This window comes from Schistocerca piceifrons, chromosome X (genome assembly GCF_021461385.2).
Source record: "Schistocerca piceifrons isolate TAMUIC-IGC-003096 chromosome X, iqSchPice1.1, whole genome shotgun sequence".
NCBI lineage: Eukaryota > Metazoa > Arthropoda > Insecta > Orthoptera > Acrididae > Schistocerca > Schistocerca piceifrons.
Genome location: NC_060149.1, coordinates 111,277,967 through 111,304,672, shown reverse-complemented (window position 1 = coordinate 111,304,672; position 26,706 = coordinate 111,277,967). Strand labels below are relative to the sequence as shown.

General features: G+C 38.2%; 1 protein-coding gene across 2 annotated transcripts in view; it reads left to right on the top strand.

The window, feature by feature from the left end:
• Nucleotides 1-26,706, top strand: part of LOC124723086 (ubiquitin-conjugating enzyme E2 H) — a 148,697-nt gene that overhangs the window by 104,924 nt on the left and 17,067 nt on the right. The window contains exon 5 of one of the 2 annotated variants that reach the window (XM_047248264.1): nucleotides 1,238-2,203. The exons of the other annotated variant lie outside the window; for it this stretch is intronic. Within the exon in view, the coding sequence (XP_047104220.1) occupies nucleotides 1,238-1,362 (125 nt within the window). The 3' untranslated portion in view covers nucleotides 1,363-2,203. Of the gene's footprint in view, nucleotides 1-1,237; nucleotides 2,204-26,706 lie in introns of those variants that run through there. 2 annotated transcript variants of the gene reach the window in all.

Here is a 26,706-nt window from a genome sequence, read left to right as displayed (position 1 = left end):
CTTTCCAGTAATAACAGATTTAGCCTCTGTTATTATTATTAATATAATTATTATTGTTGTTGTTACTGTTATAAGTATTACTATTACTATGCACCCTCCTAAAGCTCCCACAGTCACTCTCTGGCCAAGTAACTATTCCAGTATCACTCTCACTGGCTGTGAGAGTTCTCACAGCCAGTGAGAGCAACATTAGAATTTTCTTAATTGCAAGTCTCACCTTGCTGATCTGGTAAACTTTGTCACCATTACCACAAAAGAAAGCCATAACCATCAAGTGCTGCTTAAACTGATGCCATGCCACGCAAAAAAGTGACCCTCTGAGCCAAAAATGGCTTCACCACAGTCACATTTGGTTTTGAAGAGTATGTGACAAAAGGGCCTATGTCAACAACAACAACTACTACTACTACTACTACTACTACTACGACAAAAACTACTACAATTTACCTCATCAGTTGTATACTAGTTGACACATTCCCACAATTCCTTACTTCCACTGAATCTCTTCCCACGATCTTCTACTTATTTTTCAGAATATAGAAACATAAATGTTCTGGCCAGTCTTTCGTTGTCTACTTTTAGTCTATTCCATGGTTTTTTTTTTTTTTTTTCCATTGAGAAATATTTGCAGCTCAAATCAGGACTAAATTCATGAGTTTGAGGCAGAATTAAAAAAAAATTCTTCATTGTTTATCTGGCAAGGCATTCTTGGATTTCTAGTACTAGCAACCATTGATATGGTTTATGAAGGTAGTTGATATTTCGGTATCTAGCCTCATGGTAAGCACGAAATAATCATATTTCTGTAGCACCTCAGTTTCTTCTCTCTGAAATTTTCATGTCCGTATAAAGAAGCCCACAATACATTTCTTGAAGTTGCTATTCACATATATGTGTTCAAATTAGGCCCACAACTAACCACATCTTTGCCTTAACTGTAGTCTTCCTGTTACATCATCCTTCCTCTCCCTTCCTTACATCTCCATCTGTCCTCTTCTCTTTGTTCCTTCCTCACATCCCCAGCTGCCCTCTCCTCTTCGTTGCTTCCTCACCCCCCCCCCCCTCCCCCACCTCTCCACTCCTCTCATGTTCTATCTTTGTTCCTTCCTCATGCCTGCCCCCCCCCCCCCTCTCTCTCTCTCTCTCTCTCTCTCTCTCTCTCTCTCTCTCTCTCTCTCTCTTATGTATATAATCTTTTATAGGAAACTATAATTAATTTGTAACTTTATCTTTGCAGAATATGTGCGTAAGTATGCTACAGAAGAAGCTCTCCGGGAACAGGAAAATCAAGGTGTGTCATCTGACAGTGAGTCATCCATGTCAGACTTCAGTGAAGATGAAGCTCAAGACATGGAATTATAACATAAACTTTATTATTGGCTGTCTTAGCTGATCTATGAAGTGTACATTGATCAGAAGTGTGCAAACAGTTGGACAGCCTGTCAGGCAGTTGACATTTAACACTAAATAAATAATAGACATTAATATAGGTATGTTGCTGCATCACTTTTAATGACTGCAGCATTTTGTAACAATGATGTGCTGCTGAGCTTACGGGAACTAGAGAAAGAAAAACAACCTGGCAGAACATCTTATAGAATATTTTGTAGAAATAACACATTCATACATAATTTTATTTCACTAATGCTTGTACATACAATAAAGTTTTGTGTATTAAATAATTTGTAAATAAATTTAAGTTTCGTATTCTGTTATGGAGCCTCACCATATTTACATTTAACTTGCTCTTTTTGTACATAATTCATCCAGAGATATTTATTTATTCCACTAAAATGCCTAAAATTGTAAGGTTATCTTACTTTATGTAAACAATCTTATTTCTGTTGTCATCAGATCTTAAGTTTTATTGCTTTTTATGTTAGTGTCATGTTCATAAATATTATTATTGTAATGTGAAACAGGAATACAAGAAAATTTATTATGTAATACAGGATGAATTTTTCGCTAAGGTTTTAACTCTGTTACGGAGTGATTTCCTCCATAGTAAATGCTACACACTATTTAACTCTTAACTAGGCATTAAACTTATTTTTCTTCACCCATTTGTTTCTGTAAAAGTATTGTTTAGATTGGTTCAGTGGCAATGAAGAAACTAAATAAGATGGGTCAGTACATTCTCATTTGTTTTTCAAAGTTCTTTTTTTTTTTTTTTGTGTGTGTGTGTGTGTGTGTGTGTGTGTGTGTGTGTTTGTTTGTTTGTTTGTTTGTTTGTTTGTTTGATTGTGGGAGGGGGGGGGGGGGGGGGGGGTGCACTACGATCAATCAGTGAACAGCACATGACCAACTGTGATAAACTGTCTGGAGCATAGAATCCATGTAGACAGTGAGTCCTTTAAAATGTCAGCTCAGAAGTTTATTAGTCACTGTGTCAGAACTGGAATACAGTTATCAGAACTGACCTTGAAGGTTGTGCACATACTTGCCTAATTAGTTTTGGTTTTTGCTAAATAATTGGATAGGTTTACTCCAGGTAACTGATCTAAGTAGAGTACTTTTCATACATAAGTAAGATACTCAGATAGTACTTAGTTGTCTCAGCAATTTTATGAAGTGGAGACATATGATAAAGTTTTTATGATAACTGCTGCAAAGAAAAATGGAGAAAACGGCCTTTGACCCAAACATTTAACAAGTGACTTGCACATAAAATTTTGTTAATTTTCAGTTGCGAAGGAAAAAAACTTTTGAACAATACAAACATGGTAAAATTTATTTGATCACAAGTGAGAGAAAAAAAACTAGTTATGTTAAGTAAGAGTACAGAATTAATCTGGATATTTGTTTCCTCTACTAAAAGGAGGAAACTGCATTAACATGAATCTTCAGTTTATTACATTGATTTAATATTTATTGGAGGCACTGGTAAAAATGTCCTTAATAGATGAGGCAGTTTATACAGTGTCTAATAAATGAGGCTGCCAAAAGGAAAACTATTGAAAAGCAAATAATACTTGAAGTGGACGTCTTAAGCCTTTGAAAATATTAACATGTTGACGCCCACAAAGCTGCTGGTGGACACAGCAGAGCTTCACACATGACTCTGTGTTCCCGCCGGTGGCCACAAGGTCCACTCTGTTTAGGAAAGTACATCTTCGAATGGAATGTTTGTAATACACACAGTTACATGTGACTTGTTGAGAAAACATATACTGTAGACAAATGTGGTCTGTAAATATGATCTTGGGCAGAGCCAGAGTCACAGTTGTGACTTCTTACAGTTGTACTTGCTGCATATTTATTGCAGTCCATTGCCTTCACCGTTATCAACACAATCATTGTCATCAGTGTTGCCACACTATCTTGTCCACAAGTGTCTGTCTTTTTCTTTAGAAAACTCTGATAATGCATTACCACTGACATTAAAATCTGATTCTTCCAACTTCTTCAATAATTCTTAATCTTTGAAACCATTTGTTTATTGACATTTACAGTGTTGTGCTGTTCAGCTGGTTGATGATACAGGATCTGTTTGAGCTAAAACCATTTATGCTCTTATTATATGATAATGCAAGTGTCATTGTTTGTACCAAAATATAAATTGGCATGCAGATTTATAATGGATGTAGAGCAACATTGAAATTTTGTAGGCATTTGTAATAAAAATTATGTTGCAAAAAAAAAGTTGAAGAAGATATTTTACCTGATTTCCTATGTATCATTTTCAATCAGGAAATTTATAGTATTTCTCGATACTGTGCTAAACAAAGTGGAACGTGTTGCTGCTGGCGGATATGGCGTCAGGCATAAGGCTCTGCTGTGTCCACTGATGGTCTTGTGGCATTACTTATGTTTTCCTAGTGATATTGTTGCTGAGAGGATAAATATGAGCCCAGTATCTTCTGAATTATCTTCAAAATTTTCCTAAGAAGGATTTGTTACTTTTTGCACCAGAACAGACAAACACAACTTTTGTGTGTGTGTGTGTGTGTGTGTGTGTGTGTGAGAGAGAGAGAGAGAGAGAGAGAGAGAGAGAAGAGAGAGAGAGAGAGAGAAAATATTAATGAATTTCAGACTTAATTCCTTGTGGCCCTGTCTTGAAGCCTAGTCAAGAGTTAATATTGCAACATATTATGATTGTTAATATTGCAATATTTTATGTTTGTTATGTTGACTGCAGTTTACAATATTAAGGTAACTGTTGAACAATAATTAACTCACATTGATTTGTGGAAAGTGATAATTTTAGTCTTTGTAGTAACTTGTTTACTATTGACTATTGTTGTGCATTTTATTGTGAGTTGATATATGTGGGATTACTTAAAAAGTTAATTTTCTGACAGTTCTATGTCCAATTAATTGTAATTAATACACTGAAAGAAAAATATCAGGTTGTAAGAAATTGTTAAAAGCAGATCTGGGTTTTTTTTTTTTTTTTTTTTTTTTTTTTTTCTTCCAAGAAGAAATAGTGAATGTCTATATAAATCACCAAACTGTGAATAAGTTTACTGTATGAGAAAAAGAAACAAGCTAAAAATTACAATTCTGAAAACAGGAGGGTTTATCTGGTGAAAATGTTAAAGATCTCTATTTACATTATGGCGAGAGATGTAACTTGTGAATGTGTAATAGTTATTTTACACAAATTAGCTTCAGAACTTGAGGAGATGGAAATTGCACATAGAGTACAGGTCAGTGATTTAAAAGAAAGATTAATGAATTTATAAGATTAATGAATTAATTAGTTCCATTTATGAAAATAATTTATAAATGTACATGGGGGGGGGGGGGGGTTGGGGGGGGGGGGTTATATAGTAGACAAGAAGCTGACCTCCCCCCGCACACCACACTACACCACTTTGTAATTTTGTTGGTGGGTGAGCACAGCTGCAGTACAAGGAGGATCTAAATGTTCCAATAAATCTTTTTTCCCTAGTATTGATAAATAAAACTTTTCAGCAAAGATTACCATTTAGTAGAATATACTATGAGGTGGTCCGAGTTGAAAACGTAAACAGACAAGTTGAATTGGTGTAAGTGAAGAGCCTATGCAACATGGTGCTGCTGCAGTTTTATTGCTGTGTTTATGAAATTGACTAAGAAACTAAAGTTAAATTGAGGATGTATAAAATAACTTTATAACTACAACAAGTGCACAAGATTGTGCCAGGAAATCAGGCTAGCACAACTTAGTGGGGAGGGCATTGAATATTTATTGTAAAAGGGCACATTACTTCCTGAAAAAGTTGTCTTTTGCTCTGTTTGAATTTGGTGCATCATGCACTATTATATAAGACAAAGAATTCTGAAATACTATTTCTCTCTGTTCCTCCCCTTCTGTTAGCCATATAATCATATAATTAGACTTAGCAAATGAAAATATTGAATTTATATAAAGTAGGAAGGTGGTTCATTTCATTCTATCCATTGGCTAATTGTTATGAAAGGCTTTTACCACAATCAGTTAGTCTGTCTGATTGCATAAATAATGAACAACAGAAGGAAATCAGTGTCTGTATACAGCTATAATTCATTTAACAATGAACCAAGAGTGAAAAATGAAGCATCATCTGTTACATGTGGCTTCTTGTGATGTTTCATCATCCTGTTAGTATCCAACAGTACTGTGCTAATTGCTTTCTCTATTCCGTTTTTTCATTCATCTGAATTTGAATTTCATTGTGTGGTAAAATGTGAAGTACATTATGATTTTTGTATAAAAATGGTAATTGTTGGTGCACTTGTAGCAGTAATGAGATTTCTGTCACATTCACAGGTGCATTGATCCAGCTTTAAAGGCAAAGGTTGTCAGCTTTCAAGTCCATTTTCTTCAGAAAATTGACATATATTGAGTTGTTATTAAGCTCCCATGTTTTCATTCAGGTAGGAACGTGAGGAATGAGTGAGTTAGATATGTAAGAGCTTATTTATGTAAACATGAGAATATTTAATGTGACAATGTAATTTAATGCATTCAGCATGCAAGTTGGGTGGGGGGTGGGGAGGTTACAAGTGTTTTACTGTCATAATTAATATCAACTAAAGTGTCATTTTTAGGGTCCTCTGATATGCGATAAATGCACAGCAATATCAATATTTTTAACTTACTTGACATTTTATCAGAAATAATTCTACACTGTTATAAATGTAAATTAGGGCTGATTAATGCAGACAGGTGTTTTCGTATGATATGCTCGTCTTATGCAGTTCAAATTACATCTAGAATTGAATCAGTAGATGAGTGTGGAGATCTTAAATCTATGTAATACCAGTAGTCATTGTTTTGTGATGTAATGCTCAGTACTGATAAAAGTTGTGTAAGTCAGTAAGCAGAAGAAATGTACCTTAGAAATAAGTGGACCACAGTGAGTCTTACCAATTGGTGAGAGAGAAGCTCTCAATATTTCTTTTTGAATTTATTGTACCATTTAATAAACTATGTTCTTCATCAACATTGTGAGTAAAGTTGTCTATTTATGGAAAAATTAATATTTTATATAAACTTTTATTTTTGTTGTTGTTCATATGTGTTGTTGAAATTTTGTAGTGAAATATTGTAATGGCACAGTATGAAATTGCTCTGCCTAAAAGCTAAAAATAATACCTCTTTGTCTGAAAACCTTAGGTAATACATCTCATTGCACACGTGATTCTTTTTGTTCATTTAATTTTACATGTAACCGAATGCAATTCAAATGAAAGAAAGCTAGTCAGATTTGTGTTACTCTGTGTACAGTATGTTCAGTTGTTACAGTGTAATCATTTATGCAAGTGGTGGTACCTTTCCTTGTACTACAAAACAGTACACACAAATTTTGTTCATCTTAATGTTGATGTGTGTAAGTGTATCAGGTAGTTCTGTTCCTGCCATTTGTCATGCTTTCACTGTGATGACAAAAATCTGCCACTAATTTTTGTGCAAAATAATAAATTATTAAATTTCCACAGTTTTGTACTGTTGGAATCATTCTTCTACACATCATCACAATATATCAGGTATGATCTGTATAGTCATTATAAAGCATGGAGTTTGCCCATATTAAACAGATTTCTTTGTGTGCCTTTGTGTTCTAGAGCTCTAAGGTGGAATATGGCAGTTTCATTGTAGATAATAAGAATTTTGTGGATGCATAATAATTATTCCTGGATTATTATTGTGTGGTTAGGATTGTTTGTATGATAAATAACTAATGAGTGAGATGTATTAATCCCATAGAATTTTTTGTATTACAATAATGAAAGACAGTTTACAAACTTAAGATTGTCATTGATGAACCTTGCAATCCCTGTTGTGCATTATTCAAAATTTATTTTTAGAATTGTTTAACAATTATTTATGACTTCTGTCTGTTGGTGAGGCTTTAGTTGGAGGTGTTATAACTACGCATCATTCTGTCTGTTTATAGTCAACAGCAGGCATTTCGTCCAAAAGTGCACCACAGGGTCCTTACATGTAGTAATTATGTTGCTACCTCTCTGCCTCCCCCTCTACACTACCATGGATTTTATTCTATTCAATACTTTACACACTACATGGTATTCTCTAGAAAACTGTTGAATCATAGCAAAGCAGAAAACTGTTGTTCCCTGATACATTGTTTACTTGACAGTATCAACAGTTTCTAAAAAAATATATTAAATGAAGTCAGTATCATCTTCAGAATCCAAAAATTTCTAACTGCAGTGTAAACCTTGGCTGAAGTCATTTCTGCAACAGTTTCCATTGACAAATGTATTCTATGGAGCTTTTTTAAAATACTTTTTTACTTAATTGGTTTTATTTTGCCCATGATAGTTTGCTGCATTAATGTGTGTTGTGGGTTTGTATTATGTGAGGTAATACCTCAATCTCCCAAATTGTTCATATATAAGAACTTATTGCAGTGTTATGTTTTGTTCTGTGCCCACCTTGCATCATTCTCATTTTGTTACAGCATTTACACTAATTTACTGTCTATGAATGAAAACTAATATTTATAATGTTAAAATTCTATAAGAGAAGGCAACGGTCAACTTACACTGGCAAAGTCTTGACAGCCAAATGTTATAAAATAGAAACCTTTTCAGTGGTAACAGAAAGAAAAGTGATGACAGATCCTGGCTTTACTGATAAATGTCATTTTGCTGTTAAATACTGTGTGTTTCTAGTTATGCTTTTCCCCCGTGTCATTTTAAGCCTTTAGTTTTGTTTTGTGTAAAGCTTTTGGTTTGCAAACTCTCATCTGACTAAGGAAAAACTTGATGGAACCTAAGTTTAATCCTTAGTTATGCCATATATTGTGCCAATAAGCGAGTCTCATAAATAAATTTAAAAAAATCAGTTTTCTGTAAAATGTATTAGTAAGTATCACTTTCCACATGAAAGTAATGTTGACGTTTAGGAACCCCACATCATAGATTGCAGTCCCACCTCCCCCATTCAAAACATGCAAGCAGTTGCATGTACTTCTAAAAGTAGTGTGATTCCTAGTTACAGAAACCAATTAGCAGAGCACAGATACTCATTCATTACTTAACACCTGTATATCACATTTGTAGCCACTACTTGGACACAAATAAAAATGACAGTTCGATGCATACTTAAATGAAAAAAGTTACATTTTTCTAGAGACCAACACTGAATCCTTACATACCTTGCTAATAGATTTGAAGGCTGTAGTCAGTGACAATCTGAATGTAGTTGTATGATCCAGTGCTTGCAAAGTGGTGACACCTGGTTTCATTAGTAGAGGCCTTGTATCAACACAGTTTTTAGCAGTAGCCCATGTATTGCTATGCTGAAAATGGCAAACAAATAGTGATCTTAGGTACTTTTTTGTGTTATCTCTTTCACATGTTTGCTACACTAAATTACAAATATTTATGTAGGATTACTTTCGTTTCTCTGAAAAAAATTATTTTGTATTAAATAGACAGTTCCTAATAAGTGTACTGCTGTTGTCATATCATACTGATAGTGCCCAATACAATGAACTGCTCTTGCAGTTCATGCTTATAAATGCAAGTGCCTTTTACAATTCATTAATTTCTTAAATGTGGTGCATACCAATTACAAAATTGTATTTTACTGAGGTATTTGTACCACTTTTGTTTCTGTGACATCTTTTAGAAACATGTGTAGCAGTATATCACTTCTTCTTTGTAATAAAATGTGCTAATTAAGGAAATCTTTGGTTTTCTGCCAGTTTGAAAGCAAAAACTAATGCAACATATAGAGAAGAGTTTGTCACCATTCTATGTTGTTGTGTTGTGTTGAGATATAGCACTTTTAATCAGCCTCCAAGCTTCTTAATGCTGAGCAGACACACAAAAAAGCTGTTGAATATCTAAAACTTCTTTGCTGTGTCGTCTATATCAAACACCTGAAGCCCTAGTGCTACATCTGCAGTAACATGAAATGGGAGGGGGAAGGCCCTAAATCCTTAACTGTGAGACAGTGTTTCTTAGTTTGGGAACCCGAGAGTAATGGCAAAGTTACGTGATAAAACTTAGACAGGAAATTGGAGCAAGAGACCCAAGGTGCAGCAGATGATATGAATTATAATAATGTATTTTCAATATTTTCTCTTGGCAGTTGTGTATTAGAAATGTTCTGTGTTCTATATGCAGCAGATAGCTGTTAGAAAAATGTATTTGAAGTCTTTCTGACTTATTTCATAGGTTGAGATGTATTTTTAATATTTTGAGATGGCTGAGAACCTTAGAAGATTTTCTTAATTCAGCCCAACAAGAAAACCTTGTATATATAATGTTTTGAGATGATATTGTATAGTGCTTCCTGAAATTATGTTGTCAGTACACAACGATATCTTGTTTGCAAATTTAGTTATATCATGGCAACGAGTTTTCAGGAGTGAAAATATAATATGCATGCGTGTGTCCAGCAGAAAAAATAAATAAATAAAATGTAGTCACACATGTAGCATGCAATGAGTGTATAGTAGATATATTCTTTATAGAATTAAAAGTTGAATCTCATACTGTCATGTAGCCACAGTGCAAAATGAAACTATAACAATTAATGCTGCCACTGCCACTAGAATCTGGATATAAACAGAGTTGTTGATGTGAAGATGTGAGTTTATAATCTGTTTTTGTGACTCTTTGCTTAAAGTTGTCCGGTTTAGTAAGTACAGAAACACAGAAGGTTAATAAATTTTAGTCTTATGGCTGCATATGCAGCCCTGTTATTTTAGTGATGAATCAGAAGTAATACTTTATGTAATAGTGTGATCAGAAAGTTGTTTCTAATTAAAGTTTTAGTTATTCTCAGAATGTATCATCTCTGTCAGTGGTCCACTGCAATATTTTCTTGAACTCTTTGTGTGTGATATATCCAACTTCATCCACACTTGAAATACTGACCTGGTTGGCAGTAATACAGTGAAACAAAGCAAGCTCTGAGAACCATGTATGCTAAATAGGCAAAAGGAGTATATAAAAAAATGGCAACACAAAAGATTAGAACATAATGCCAACAAATGACAAATACATACAGTGTGTGTTGATGCCTTAACTTAAATTAGATGAAAGTGTAATACTTTTGACAGTTCTAATTCAACCCCCCCCCCCCCTCTCTCTCTCTCTCTCTCTCTCTCTCTCTCTCTCTCTCTCTCTCTCTCTCTCTCTCTCTCTCGTATCATTCCCTCACAATCTCTGTCAGCTTTAAATAATGCCTTTTTATGCTAACTTATAGCTGAACTATTTGCACAGAACATCAGTTTGATTTTTATGTTCCCAGTAAAACAAGGAAAATGTTTCTCAAAAAAGGTTTAGTAATCGTGTTAGTGTAAATGCCATAGGTGCTCTACTTCTACAATGCCTGTCCTCAGCTAGTGACTGCAGTTTAGCATAATGTCTGCTCTCAACTACTTTCTGATGGATTGTTATCTTGTGAAAAGTTATATTGGAAATATTAATAGAAGCTGTTCCATTATTTGCTCATGGTGCACAACTTTTGTACCTTGATGCAGGTTTTTGTTTGGAAAATGAAATGAACTTTGAACATCAGAGTAGTTTCAGGAATGTGGTTGGCATATGAACATTAGAACATGTGAACTGTGAAGGAAACCATCCATTATGTGGGACTGTGGGTAGTGAACACAAGTTGCACTCACTCTCTTTAAGCCAAAAATTGTTATTCGATTTGCAGCATTGTCATCTTTGTGGAACCGTAAGTATCACTTTAGTAGCGCAGCATACCTTTTGTCTTCAATATGCCATTTAATCACTAAGAAAGTATGCCTATACATCCTTTACCACTCATTTGTGTCATCACATGCCTATTAAATGTGCAGGGATCAATCTTGTTTCGTTTTCATGAGCAACTGCTGCCCATTTTGGAAAGTAATGCCTGCTTTAATCTTAAATTTGTAAAATGATACAGACACAGGTAGTTTCCACTTTGTTTTGTAGCAAAGCTTATGTTCATTAAATTATTGTCTCATTTTGCAAATCTTAAAGCATTCAAATGCAAATTTCCGAATAAAATTATATTGATCTCTGTTATTTTTGCGGCATGTTCCTGTATACGTCACCTGTCACAATGTTAGCTCACTCATTGTGTTTGAAAGTATTGCTGATGTTACTGCATCTTGAAGAGCTTCATTTTCTTATATTGACTCCTGTGGAAACAGTTGATTTCATTCTTTCATTTAGTTAACCTGAATTGTGCTCTCAACTTTTATGTTTACCACTCACATTAGGGACGACGACGGTTCAACCCCGTGTCCGGCCATCCTGATTTAGGTTTTCCGTGATTTCCCTAAATTGCTCCAGGCAAATGCCGGGATAGTTCATTTGAAAGGGCACAACCGACTTCCTTCCCCATCCTCCCTAATCCAATGAGACCAATGACCTCGCTGTTTGGTCTCTTCCCCCAAAAACCCCAACTATGTTTACCCCTTTTTAATTTTTTTCAATAATGCTTTACCCTAGATGGCAATATCATCATAGTAACATATGTAGCTCTACTCACATTTACTGGCTTAATTCAGTAAACAGCATGTGGCAGGTTAGGAAAGAAAGAAGCAGAAGTACTATTTTATCCGTGAGATTCAAATTTAAAAGGTGATAGAATAGGCTGATGGTCATCTGCAAATGACAGAACATACACAAAACTGCATTTCTCCTAAAAAAATTAAGCCTTCTTTGTTCAGACAATTAGTGGTTTATCAATATATGACTATGCTGGCAAAGAAAAAACTTTATGCTATATAAATAATTAATAAATTGACTAATTCTTTTGCCATTTTTGGGTTAGAAGACTGTATAAAAGTAGCAGATCTGCATACAATGTGGTACTATGATTACAGATGACACTGTTCACTATGAAGTGTAAATTAGTGCTTAGAAGGTACACATTCAAGGAAATGATAATTATCTGTAACTTAATATGCAGAATGCTTTCTCAGCTAATGCAGAAAAAACTTGTGTTTATTCTTGAAACTTCAGTGATACTTTACTTAACAAGCACTTAGCATCATTTGACTTGTGATAATACCAAACATTCTGTATATGTGTCTTCGTAAATAAAAATAAACAAGTTTTGCTATTTAGCCTAGTATCATAGATAGGATTGTCAGGAAATAAATTGATTTTTAATAGCCTCAGATATACTTCACAAATCTAGGAAGCTTCTGTACAATTGAGGCAACAGTGCTCACTCATAGAAAATCCACTTTTCCATTTTTGACTGAATAGTGTAGTTCAGTGCTAAGTCATATAGCATGTGTACCTTCATGATTTCCTGTAACCACTTCAGATGAATGGGGGATGAATCCTTTAGGACATCGCTGTTTACTTGGAGATAAAATGGCTAATTATATACTGTTGCTAATAATTTTATTTTGTAGCCAAAATTGTTTTGCTTAAAACTATTAGAGACATTACATTCCCGTATTATAACATTGTGCTGTATTGGAGCTGAATGGGTCACTTAAAAAAAAAAAAAAAAAAAAAAAAAAAAAAAGTGACAGTCGGTGAAAAATGACTTTATTACTCAAATTGCTCACTTGACATGCTTTGGATTTATTTCCATTACCAGATATCAAAAAGTAAGATGAGATCAAATTTCCACATTGGATATGAAAAAAAATATAACAGACATTAGCAAAGTTCAAAATGCAATATATGAAAACCTACCCAAGTGCACAGAGGGTCACAGGATACAAGCATTACTAGATTTGTATGTAAAACTGACAGACTACTAGCAATTGTAGGGAAGGGGAAGGAAGAAAAGTTTGGCCAGAAGATGGCAGGGGTTACATGGTGGCGCCATGGGTGTAATATCTGACAGTTTGTATTCAAATATTTTTACAAAGGTATATTTACAATAAGTACAAATATAAATTGAAAATTTATTTTTTATTGTGCCTGCCTGCAGCTCATCTCCATTATATAGTGAGTAGCAATCTATCCTTTTCATAATATTCTCATTATTCTATCCTGGATTGTACAGGAAGATGAGTGTGTACAGAAAGATGAGTGGCAACAAATATTGCAAAGACAACTGTGACTCATTACTAACTGATATCTTTAATCATTACAAGATAGATACTGTGAGGGGAAAAAAAGGTCCTGCTACTTGAACAGTTCACATTTTTAGGAACAACAATTAAAATTATATTTGCATTGTCAACACATCTGGTGTACAACAGCAAAGACAAACTGTAATCCACTGATTGGTCTGGTTTAACTAAAATTTTCTTGTGTGAGATGGAGGTAACAGGGGGTTATGGTCTGCAGGTAAAAATGGGGAGGTATGAGACTATGAAGGGGAAAGGAGAATGGAAGACGACTTTCAGTGAGTGTTGAAAAATCTAGAAAACAAAAGCTGTACATGATTACAACAGTTTTTCTTTGTAACTAGTATTAACTTTTTTTTAACAATAAAATGGAATTGTCTTGGCGTAAAGTGATGGAGATGGAGAGGGGGGACAAGAGGGTTAGAAGGGAAGAAACAGTTAGCTTTAGGGGAGAAGGCCAGGTTGGAGAGGTGGAGTGTGTAAATATGTGGAGGACAGAACAGTATTTAGAGGGTAGTGTATAGTAATAAGCATAAAACTACCTGACAGAACACATCAGTGAAAGTAATTTGAATAACAAGAGAACACTCAACAGAATAAAACAAACTTCATCAAAGAAAATAAAACCTTGAGTAAGGCGAAAGAATTAATGAAGTACATATGTTATCTGTTCAAAGCAGATACAAATTTATAACAGTGCAAACATTTAAACTAATTCCATAAAGCAGTGACCTATCTTAAAACAGTCTTGGGTGTGACCTAAGGGAGATGCAGCCCTAGAATAAGACTAACTATAAAAATGTTCGCTGGTTGGCCAGTCAGGCAACAGCCTGTGGCCAAATCACCTTTCTGTAAATATATTTTTCCAGTGCACATTAAGTAGTTAAATGTGAGTGTAATATGCAGTAGCTCTAGAAGCTTACCTTAGGGGAACTTTTTGATATTTCAGAAGAGTACATTTGATAATTTCTAATTTATCATCAATAGGAACATTTATGTATAAGTCTGATATCAAAAGATGTCATAGCAGCTTCATGTGGGGTCCTGGTGTCTTGCAATAATGCAGCCATTTTGTAGCTGGTTTTGATAGACCAGTGATCTTTGAAGGTAAAACAATTTTTCAGTTTTGTACAACAGAATCTACTGACTGCAGTTGGGGCACTGACAGCCATCTACAATTGGGCATGCAGGGTGATCATCTTTACGAAGCTTTAGCAGTGATCTAAGTATTGGTAATTTAGGTTTCATAGGAATCTGGCGACAACTAACATATTCTGATAATGGGAATAAATCTGCAACACATGACGTGAGCAATTGGAGTAATTAAGTCATTTTTCACTGGCTGTATGACTTTTTTTGAAGCAATCTGTTCAGCTTCAATACAGTACTACATCATAATATAACCATGGTCACCTGCCTCTTACGAGATTTTATGTCTCAACTGTATGATTACATTCCCTATTGCTTCACACACCCACACACAAAACTACTTGCCACCGTCAATGCATATCCACCCACAGTCTTTAGTTGTCTGTGTTCACAATATTAAATAGAAAATTCATAAGGAGGCCAGTGCTCATTTTAGGTCTTACACACAGAATTTTATATTTGATTTGCAAATTACGAGGGCTATTCGGAAAGTAAGGTCCGATCGGTCGCGAAATGGAAACGACTATGACAATCCGATAAAGCTTTGCACAGATGTGTTGGGTAGTGTCTCTAGTATAACCCCAGTTACCATCATGTCGCTCTTCCCATTTCTGAGCTCGCAGTGAGTGCGTAAAGATGTCTAGAAAATAGTGTCTGCCGCCAAGTACGAGGGCCTGGTGAGAAATTTCGCCTGAAGCTATGCAGCTAACATTGCATAACTGTCGTGCTGTTTCTTCTTCAAGACCATTCTCCGCCGCATTCTGCAGGGGCAATGAAGATGCTCCTGCATCGTTTTCAATTGGAAATGTTTGACTACCCACAATACAGCCCGTAATTGTCTTCCTCTGAGTTTCATCTCTGCTCACATGAACCGCTGGCTATGAAGACAACATTTTGGCACAAGACAACGAGCCGTAGGCCAGCGTAGAGAATTGGCGGAAAGCACTGGCGGCTGCCTTCTATAGCGAGGGTATTGGAAAGTTGGTACAACGCTACGATACACGTCTAAGTCGGATCGGCGACTATGGAGATAAGTAGCTGCAAGGTGTATCTAACTGTTGCAAATAAAACATTTTAGATTTTTACCGTGGTTTCCATTTCCCGACCTATCGGACCTTACTTTCCGAATAGCCCTCGTACTTTACTATTCAGTTTTTCTTACCACTCATTTTGGTGGTCACCATTGTCATACAACAAAAAAATATAGATGCCATATGGTATCTCTTGACAATATGCATTGTATCTGTATTTTATGTTACTGCCATTTGCTATGATGATTATTGCCAAAAAATGTAACATGACAAAAACTGAATAGTAAAATAATTTTCAGTTCATACAAAATTTGTGTGTGTCTTGTTTGTTAATGTTTTATCCAAGTAAATATGTCATCTGTTTAATGATTCATTCCTGCCACATTAGTTCTAATTACTACTAACAGTACAGTTATGCAAGTCTAACTGGGTATATAATTCTCTGTAGTAATGTTGTAGCTCATGCACAATGCAAGGATAACACAAATCCTAACTAATGGTACCAAAATTAAAAACCTAACAGAAATGTAATAGAAATCAGTTAATTTAATGTTGCTTACTAACATGTTGCATCTCTGTTTCACATACTGTGGGGCCACAGTATGTGATATATCTCATTACTGATCCAGGTTGCAGTAAACTACTTCCATTAGCAACTTGCAGCAATGTCAATTAAGAGTTCTCTTATTGTTACTGGGAGCAGTTAGTGAGTATGGAGTCCTAGTTTGAATACCCTACATATAAGTTCATCAAAGTTGAAGGAATATTTAAGCCATTCATTCCATCTGTTTAGTGTCTTCTTATGAAGTCTACATGATATTTTCATAGCTGTGTGGGAAAATTTTAGAAAGATAAACGCCAAGTTTTTGTTTGATGTTGAAGCATATTAAGTCTATATCTCTCTAAGAAGAGATAAATCATAGAACTGTTAAATTTGTAACTTTACCTGAGGTGTACTCTCCCATCTCCATAGGAATAGGAAGAGCTTCAGCACTAGGAGGCACAAATATGATACAGACTGGGTAATAAGTAATTTAGGTGTAGCACTGATGAAATTTCAAAAAGAGAGATGCAGACATGAAGTTTGGCAAACGATTTTTTTCATTGGCCTTAACAAATTAATGTGCCTCTTAAGCTCATGACATGTTCACTCATTTGCACCATATACTTCTCACTAAGCTCTAATGTGTTGATGGGACATCTATAATCTTTCGCTTACTTACATGTCTGATTTATTTTGTATGCTTTTTGCATGCTCTCACAATGATAGGGAATACAATCTAACCGTTATACTAATCGAATGCACTGGTAGGCATATTCTTAGTTTTGAAAAAATTAGCTTAGCCTTTGTTGTGATTTGTGTGGTATATCATTAAAATATGTTACAGAATAAAATATAAATAAGAAAGAACACAATCCTTACTGTACTTGTAGACAGTGACTTCAACACTACTTCTTGCAATGTTAACTAATCTCTCAGTGACTAAATTAGAGGTCATGTCCATCTTTCTGTATTGTGTTAGAATAATTCTGAAGATGACAAGATAGAGAAACAGAAAATTTACCTAAGGGAGGTGGGAGGTGATGCTATTTCTGTTAAGCAGTCAAGATGCCATAGGGAAGTAATATTAGTTTTCCGAAACAAATGGTATTGAATTTTTGCTTTACTCGCGGAACACTAACTGTTAACTCTTCTCCTTTTATGAGACATTCATGGGTGAAATGTGCATTTTATTCATTTGACAACATTTATTGATTTTGTGTTTCCACTCAATAAAGTCTATTTTTATGTGTGTTGTAAATAATGTAAAACAAGGAATAAAAAAGATTAAGAGAGAAACTATCTAAGTTTGTGATCAAGTTTGAGAAATTGAGTATTAAGTAAACCCTGCTTGTGAACCAGTTGTGCCGTGGTGGTAGATGAGAGTGCATGTGAAAAAAATTTGTTTTGGGAATAGTGTCTTGTTTCACATACTGAGCTTCACCAGCCAATACACACAGAATTACCTACTTCCCCCCCCCCCCCCCCCCCATCACCACCACCACCACCACCACCTCCAAATTGTCTATACACAAGATGGGAGGCATAACATATTTCTATGGATTTTGAGAGAAGCCTTCTACAGTTTGAGTGATATTACATGCATAATGTCCCAGATTCAAAATTCATGTGGTAGACAAATTGTAATAATTAGACTATCATAGATAAATAAATATAATTCCTAATACTGCTTTATGTAGTGTTATACAGTGTTGACATAAAACTGCAATGTCCTAGGTGTTATAGATAAATAGTAATTTAGTCAAAAATTATGAGGTGAAAATGCTAGCTGTCCAGGCACCCCCAACCAAGTGACAGAGATTTATAAGCACAAGGCAGATAGAACTGAGCTTTTTGATTAATTTTCTGACCTGCTGTTTCCACCTCAGTTTGTTATCAATTTGAATACCTACGAATTTCACATAATAAAGAAAGGTCTTTTAGTGTGTACTCATTGCTCACTACTTGTGGTACCCATAACTCATTTTGATTTACCAGGAACTACATACTATAAGTTTTTGTAAGACTTTAAGTAGTTGATCATCTTGTGGTGTTGCAGTTCTCCTTGTTATTTCTGTGCTTGCTACAAAATAGGAAGAGGAATTCTGCCTTATGCATGTGCTTTCTCATATGTTCTTGGCGAAGTGAATAGGCAGATTTCATGACCTCCGATTTTTCAAAACATAGCCAGAGTTTTCGCTGCCATTACGTCATGGCACCACAACATCAAAACTATGAGAAGTTGTAAATTGTGTAGCAGAATAGCCACCAAAATAAATGTCCAATAGTATCATGTAACTTCCTGGCAGATAAAAACTGTGTGCCCGACCGAGACTCGAACTCGGGACCTTTGCCTTTCGCGAGCAAGTGCTCTACCATCTGAGCTACCGAAGCACGACTCACGCCCGGTACTCACAGCTTTACTTCTGCCAGTATCTCGTCTCCTACCTTCCAAACTTTACAGAAGCTCTCCTGCGAACCTTGCAGAACTAGCACTCCTGAAAGAAAGGATATCGCAGAGACTTGCCCGCAAAAGGCAAAGGTCCCGAGTTCGAGTCTCTGTCCGGCACACAGTTTTAATCTGCCAGGAAGTTGCATATCAGCGTACACTCCGCTGCAGAGTGAAAATCTCATTCTGAAAACATCCCCCAGGCTGTGGCTAAGCCATTTCTCTGCAATATTCTTTCTTTCAGGAGTGCTAGTTCTGCAAGGTTCGCAGGAGAGCTTCTGTAAAGTTTGGAAGGTAGGAGACGAGGTACTGGCAGAAGTAAAACTGTGAGGACGGGGCGTGAGTGGTGCTTCGGTAGCTCAGATGGTAGAGCACTTGCCCGTGAAAGGCAAAGGTCCCGAGTTCGAGTCTCGGTCGGGCACACAGTTTTAATCTGCCAGGAAGTTTCATATCAGCCCACACTCCACTGCAGAGTGAAAATCTCGTTCTGGAGTATCATGTAAGTTAGAAAATAAACATAACCCACTGAAGATAGCACCAAGTGCTGAAACATGTCTGGGTGAAACAAAACAGAAAAACAGGTGTCTTGCATAAGACGGAATTCCTCTTCCTATTTAAGTAGTTGACTGTGAACCATTTGTAAGCCTGTTCCAATATTCTTTCAGCTGTGATTCGGATTTGTTTGGGCCCCTTTATGTGTTAGAGGCCCTTTATCAGTATACTTTCAACATCAGCAAACACCACCGTTTTTGAAGAGCCCTCTAATGTCTTTCGTAAATCATGTATATATAGGAAAAGAACAATATTAGGCTAAGTACTGAACCTTGTGAGAGACCATCGTTAATGATTGATTGATTTGATTTGATTTTGGCATGGAAGCTAAAACAGCTTTGGTCCAACCCGCCACTGCCCGCACTGAAACAGAGTTTATTGTGCAGTACCTCTCCCATTATATCTAGTAAAGCCAACCAATGCCCTTTACCAGTTCTTTGTTAGACACAATTTTTTCAGGTGTAGTTGTCCCGAAAATTCTTTCTCTCTTGCTCTCCAATGCTGAGCATTTGAAGATCAGGAGGTATGATGCAGTTTCCTCACTCCAGTCACAGATCCTACATTTAGGATCTCCTCCTGGTATACCCATTGTGTGTAGGAGTTTTTTGAAATTCCCATGGCTGGTCATCAGTCCAACCATGAGTTTAATCTCTTGCCTGTTCAATCCCAGGATTACAAAGCTTCCTTTAAAACACGAATTTGGTATCATCACCTTACCATGTTTTTGTTTATACACATTGGTCCAGTATTTTGCGTGCTGTCTTCTAGGCCAGTTCCGTAGTTCTAGTTTGATCATAGCCTTGGTGATTGTCAGGACAGGTTCTGGTCCAATGAATGGAGTCTTTGCCCCCATCCTGGCCAATCTGTTGGCTTGTTCATTGCCACCAATCCCAGAGTGGCCAGGGACCCATACTAAGTTTACCCTATTGCTTCCCCCTAGCTCCACCAAAGCCCTGTGACATTCTGCAACAATCTTAGATCTTGTTGCAGGAGCTGCCAGTGATTTCAGGGCTGCCTGGCTGTCCGAATAGATGTAGATGCTATGGTCCTTGTAGCACCTACACATTTTCTCCTCCACGCATGCCCTGGTTGCAGTAATTTCAACTTGGAATACCGAAGTCAGTTTTGCTAGAGAGATGATGCTCTCCAGTCTTGGCTGAACCCCGTACAGACCCACCCCAGCACCTTGATATGATTTTGACCAATTGGTGAACCAGACAATGTCCCCCGTATGGTGTCAAACTGTTTTTTCCCACTGCTCCCTGCTTCCAATTATTATATTGTAAGGCATGTTGAAGCAGTTGGGAGTTATTATACAGTCGGCTGACATTTCCCCAGCCATTCCTATATTTACCTCACTCACTATTTTAATGTGTGATTCTGGATATCCCAATGAGATCCAGTTTTTACCAGTTTTGAGTCTGTATGCACCAGCTGCTGCCTTCATCTTGACCCAAAGGTGTAGTGGAGGCATATTCAGCACGGCTTCCATCCCAGCGATTGGTGTGTTGCTAATTCTGCCTGTTATCGCTAAGCAGCCTCAGTACCTTAGCAAGCTCCTTAGCTGCAACCTGCTGTTCTACCTTCTTCCACCACACTATGGTCCTGTAGGAGATCCTAGGTCTAACCACTGTGGTGTATATCCAGTGCATACCTCTGGGGCCTAGGCCCCAGTTTTTCCCACAAGCCCTTCTGGTGCTCACTAGAATACCCTTCACTTTGGAGCGGATGCTCTTAATGTGAGGAGTCCATGTTAGTTTCTCATCTGAGGTTACAGCTAGATATTTCACTATCCCCTTCACAGGTAGAGTTTCATTGAAAAGCTTTAGATTCCATCTTGAGTGTTGGATATGCTTCTTTGTGAATGGTACCACAACAGTCTTCTTAGGACTAACTCTCAGATCCTGTTTAATGCACTAGTTTTGCACAATGTCCACTGCATGCTGTGCCATATTCCTAACTGCGTCATTAAATTTGCCAAGTATTACTATGACAAGGTCATCTGTGTATCCTTGGCAAAAGCATTGTCTGGAAGTTAGTTCCTAAATGAGTTCGTTCACCACTAGATTCCACAATAAAGGGGACAAAACTCTTCCTTGTGGACAGCTTCTAGTGGTGTCAGTGACCATCTTTTCATTCATCGTGGTGGCCTCTACCTTCCTTCCACTAAGTATGGCCCTAGTCCACCTACATACAGTGGCCCCTAGGTGATGCACCTCTGCTGCCCTAACCATGGAATCGAAGGTTGTGTTACTAAAAGCCCCCTCAATGTCCAGGAAGATGCAGAGGGCTATTTCTTGAAAGTGAAGTGCTTTCTCCACCCTCCCAACAAGCTGACGGAGAGCTGTCTCACATGATTTACCTGGTTGATATGCATGTCTTTTTGAATGTAGAGAAGCCCTAGTTAGCCTCCTCTCCCCAACATGTAATTTACCAGTTTTTCCAATGTTTTAAGAATGAAGGAGGGCAGACTGATTGGTCTCATATCCTTGGACTTGTTATGATCAACTCTCCCTGGCACTGGAATAAAGATAACCTTCACTGCCCTCCAGGCATTGGAAATGACTCCTGCTGCTAGGCTAACCCTGAATAACTACATAGGACTCTTATAAGATTCTCTCCTGCTTGTTGCAGGAGAGCTGGAAAGATTCCATCTGCGCCTGTTGACTTGAATGGTTGGAAGTTTCCCACCGCCCATTGGATTTTACTGAAGTCGAAACACTCCTTGGCTGATTCCCAGTCCTCTCTTTGAGTGCCTGAGAACCAGTGTCTCTCAGGGATCACATTCTGGTCTATGTTATCTGCCAGAGCATATTGAGGAAAGTGAGTTTTGAGGAGCAGTTCCAGTGTTTCATGTGCTGTCTTTGTATATTCCCCATCCTCCTTCCTCAACGTACCTCCTGGATTAGTTGGTACTCTAGTGAGGATTTTGTGAAGTCTAGCTTGAGCAACCATGCCATCCACTTCCTCACAGAATGCCTTCCAGGATGCCTCCTTTGCTTGTCTAATTGCAAGGTTGTAGTTGACAAGGGCCTCATGATATGTTGCCCATTGTCCTTTACGTCTCACAAGGTTAAACAGTTTTCGTACCTGTATTCTTTGCATTCCCAATTTATTGTTCCACCAAGGCACAATCCTGTTTGTGCACTTCTTGGTGATTGAGCAGTGGTCCTAGTATGGGGTCACTGTGGCAGAGTTTACAGCCTCTGCCACTTCCTCAAACTCTGCTGAATTCCTTATCAAGGTTTTAATTCCCATCCCATGTGCCTCTCACCCCTTGGCACAGATCACATCACACCTAGGGTTGGGGAAGGGAATTGGGTAAGGACGAGGAGTGGATAAGAAAAACAGGACATTGTGGGACACTCCTAGCCTGATCCATCTTAGAGGCCTTTCCGGCAGAAGCTCCTCTACCTTCAGCATAGGCCTCAGCTTCACGGGGATACGCAAGCCTCTCCACCTGCACGGGCATTGCTTCACTGAGGTGGTGTCCCACGGAGAGGATCTTTAATGATTCTCCACTCCAAATTTTATTTTAGTGCAGTGGTGTAATTTGTTAGTGTGACCTTCTGTTTTCTACACCAATGAGAGTGATTACATACATGCAAAGAGAATGCCTTTCAAGCCATAATGTTGTAATTTCCCCAGTCAAATATTATGATCTAAATGGCCAATTAACTTAACCATGTAATTAAAACAGAGGCCACATTGACTTGATATCAGTGTTAATGTGCGATGAACAGGAACAAGAATGATGAAAAAGGGTGACTTTTTATTTATAATGTATCACTGCTAGCTCTGAGCAAAAATAGGTTAACTGAGAACTGCTGTAGGAACACTTTCGTAGAATGTAAATATGTTTGGATTAAAGGAGACCACTCATCAAAAATCAGTGTTTAGTGGTTGTCAACACACACACACACACACACACACACACACACACACACACACACACTCACACACACACACAAAGCTTTTGGAGTAATCCTAGCCCAAGAAAGGATTAATCCAAAAGCTACCAAGTTTTCTTTCGTATCGTGTTTTTGTATCTACGATTTGATACTTCTGCTTTTTGGTGAGTGGTCTCCTTTAATCCAAAAGTATTTTAATTGAGAACTCATTGAAAACATGTCTGCTGCACCTGAGTTCCAGAATGGAAGAAACAATGTAACACTATGGTGTCATTAATTTCCTTGTACACACATCCACAGCTGCAGGAAACCTTTTGAGACATTAAGCTATCTTCCCACCTTCAACTGTTCAGAACTTTAAAGTTAATGTTTATTTTATGATTTACTTGTAATTTAGTTTCAGTATATGTCTGTTATCGAGTACTTCAAAAATCAATTATCCTTCTACACTGCACAGCAACTGGAAATAAATAGGAGTGCTAACAAAAAAAGACATTAATGATCTATTTTTTTATTTACACTCCCATGTTATTCTAATGGCTATGAAGTGCAAATAGAGCTTTAATTTTGAAGCACTTGATAATAGATGTTTGCTGAATTATGCCAATAGTGCAAAAATGTGATTTTGTTTAAGGCTAATGATAATTATAAGTGTAACCTATTAAACAACTCATTTTCATGGTTAACAACTTTACAGTGACCTTCACCAGTCCTACCATACTATATATAACATTGTGTGAGTAAGCAAATTTGAAACTGTCCTGAGATTTTCTGAGAATATTATGCCATTAAGAGTATTATATAATAAACCTTGTTATATTTATAATTTGCTTCTTGTTGGGGAGTCGTGATACAAGTCTGGAAGAGAGAAAAAGGAGAGAGGGAAAGAGGCCATCGCTTGCCTAAAAGTTCCTTATATCCATACGAGACTAGCATTGATGGTTTTCTCTTCTCTGTTTTGAAATGTTCAAAGTGCAAGTCTTCCCTCCAGTCCTTTCTTAATATGGCAAAAAGATTTATTGTGCAGTGTTGTGTGCGAAGTCCAGAATGCAAAAAGTGAAACAGTGATGTGGAGAAAAATAAGCAATTACAAAGTATGTGTTGAGTTGCTGTTAAGTACTTAATAGGTTGATGAAAGGCAGCTCAGGTGTGACACACACACACACACACACACACACACACACACACACACACACACACACACACACACGCGATTGCTCTCATGACCATGTAAGAATGGTTATAGTTTTATTATAAAAATCTATGACAGGTTTTGGAATGAGCAAAGGTAACTGCTTGCTTCTACAGAATAGATGTTGAGCAGTGGTTAGACATATACACAACCACCTGACTGTAATAGCTCAGCTTATGAACTTGCATTCTTCTGTGACAAAATGGGCTGCAGTGCCAGGACATACACTATCTGATCAAAAGTATCCGGACACTCCCAAAAACATACATTTTTTTCATATAAGGTGCATTGTGCTGCTACCTACTGCCAGGTACTCAATATCAGCAACCTCATTAGTCATTAGACATCATGAGAGAGCAGAATGGGGCACTTCATGTAACTCATGGACTTCGAATGTGGTCAGGTGATTGGGTGTCACTTGTGTCATATGTATATACACTCCTGGAAATGGAAAAAAGAACACATTGACACCGGTGTGTCAGACCCACCATACTTGCTCCGGACACTGCGAGAGGGCTGTACAAGCAATGATCACACGCACGGCACAGCGGACACACCAGGAACCGCAGTGTTGGCCGTCAAATGGCGCTAGCTGTGCAGCATTTGTGCACCGCCGCCGTCAGTGTCAGCCAGTTTGCCGTGGCATACGGAGCTCCATCGCAGTCTTTAACACTGGTAGCATGCCGCGACAGCGTGGACGGACTTTGAGCGAGGGCGTATAGTGGGCATGCGGGAGGCCGGGTGGACGTACCGCCGAATTGCTCAACACGTGGGGCGTGAGGTCTCCACAGTACATCGATGTTGTCACCAGTGGTCGGCGGAAGGTGCACGTGCCCGTCGACCTGGGACCGGACCGCAGCGACGCACGGATGCACGCCAAGACCGTAGGATCCTACGCAGTGCCGTAGGGGACCGCACCGCCACTTCCCAGCAAATTAGGGACACTGTTGCTCCTGGGGTATCAGCGAGGACCATTCGCAACCGTCTCCATGAAGCTGGGCTACGGTCCCGCACACCGTTAGGCCGTCTTCCGCTCACGCCCCAACATCGTGCAGCCCGCCTCCAGTGGTGTCGCGACAGGCGTGAATGGAGGGACGAATGGAGACGTGTCGTCTTCAGCGATGAGAGTCGCTTCTGCCTTGGTGCCAATGCTGGTCGTATGCGTGTTTGGCGCCATGCAGGTGAGCGCCACAATCAGGACTGCATACGACCGAGGCACACAGGGCCAACACCCGGCATCATGGTGTGGGGAGCGATCTCCTACACTGGCCGTACACCACTGGTGATCGTCGAGGGGACACTGAATAGTGCACGGTACATCCAAACCGTCATCGAACCCATCGTTCTACCATTCCTAGACCGGCAAGGGAACTTGCTGTTCCAACAGGACAATGCACGTCCGCATGTATCCCGTGCCACCCAACGTGCTCTAGAAGGTGTAAGTCACCTACCCTGGCCAGCAAGATCTCCGGATCTGTCCCCCATTGAGCATGTTTGGGACTGGATGAAGCGTCGTCTCACGTGGTCTGCACGTCCAGCACGAACGCTGGTCCAACTGAGGCGCCAGGTGGAAATGGCATGGCAAGCCGTTCCACAGGACTACATCCAGCATCTCTACGATCGTCTCCATGGGAGAATAGCTGCCTGCATTGCTGCGAAAGGTGGATATACACTGTACTAGTGCCGACATTGTGCATGCTCTGTTGCCTGTGTCTATGTGCCTGTGGTTCTGTCAGTGTGATCATGTGATGTATCTGACCCCAGGAATGTGTCAATAAAGTTTCCCCTTCCTGGGACAATGAATTCACGGTGTTCTTATTTCAATTTCCAGGAGTGTATGTGAGATTTCCACACTCCTAAACATCCGTAGGTCCACTGTTTCTGATGTGATGGTGAAGTGGAAATGTTAAGAGACACATACAGCAGGAGAGGGTTGCAATGTGTAATAGGCAGACATCCATTCAGATCATCACACAGGAATTCCAAACTGCATCAGGATCCACTGCAAGTACTATGACAGTTAGGTGGGAAGTGATAAAACTTGGAATTCTTGGTTGAGCGACTGCCCATAAGCCACATATCGCGCCAGTAAATGCCAAACGACGCCTCACTTGGTGTAAGGAGAGTAAATATTGGACGATTGACCAGTGGAGAAATGTTGTGTGGAGTGATGACTCATGGTACTAAATGTGGCAATCCAATGGCAGGGTGTGGGTATGGCGAATGCCCAGTGAATGTCATCTGCCATTGTGTGTAGAGCCGACAGTAAAATTCAGAGGGGGTGGTGTTATGGTGCATTCATGTTTTTCATGGAGGGGGCTTGCACCCTTTGTTGTTTTGCATGGCACTATCACAGCACAGGCCTACATTGATGTTTTAATCACTTTCTTGCTTCCC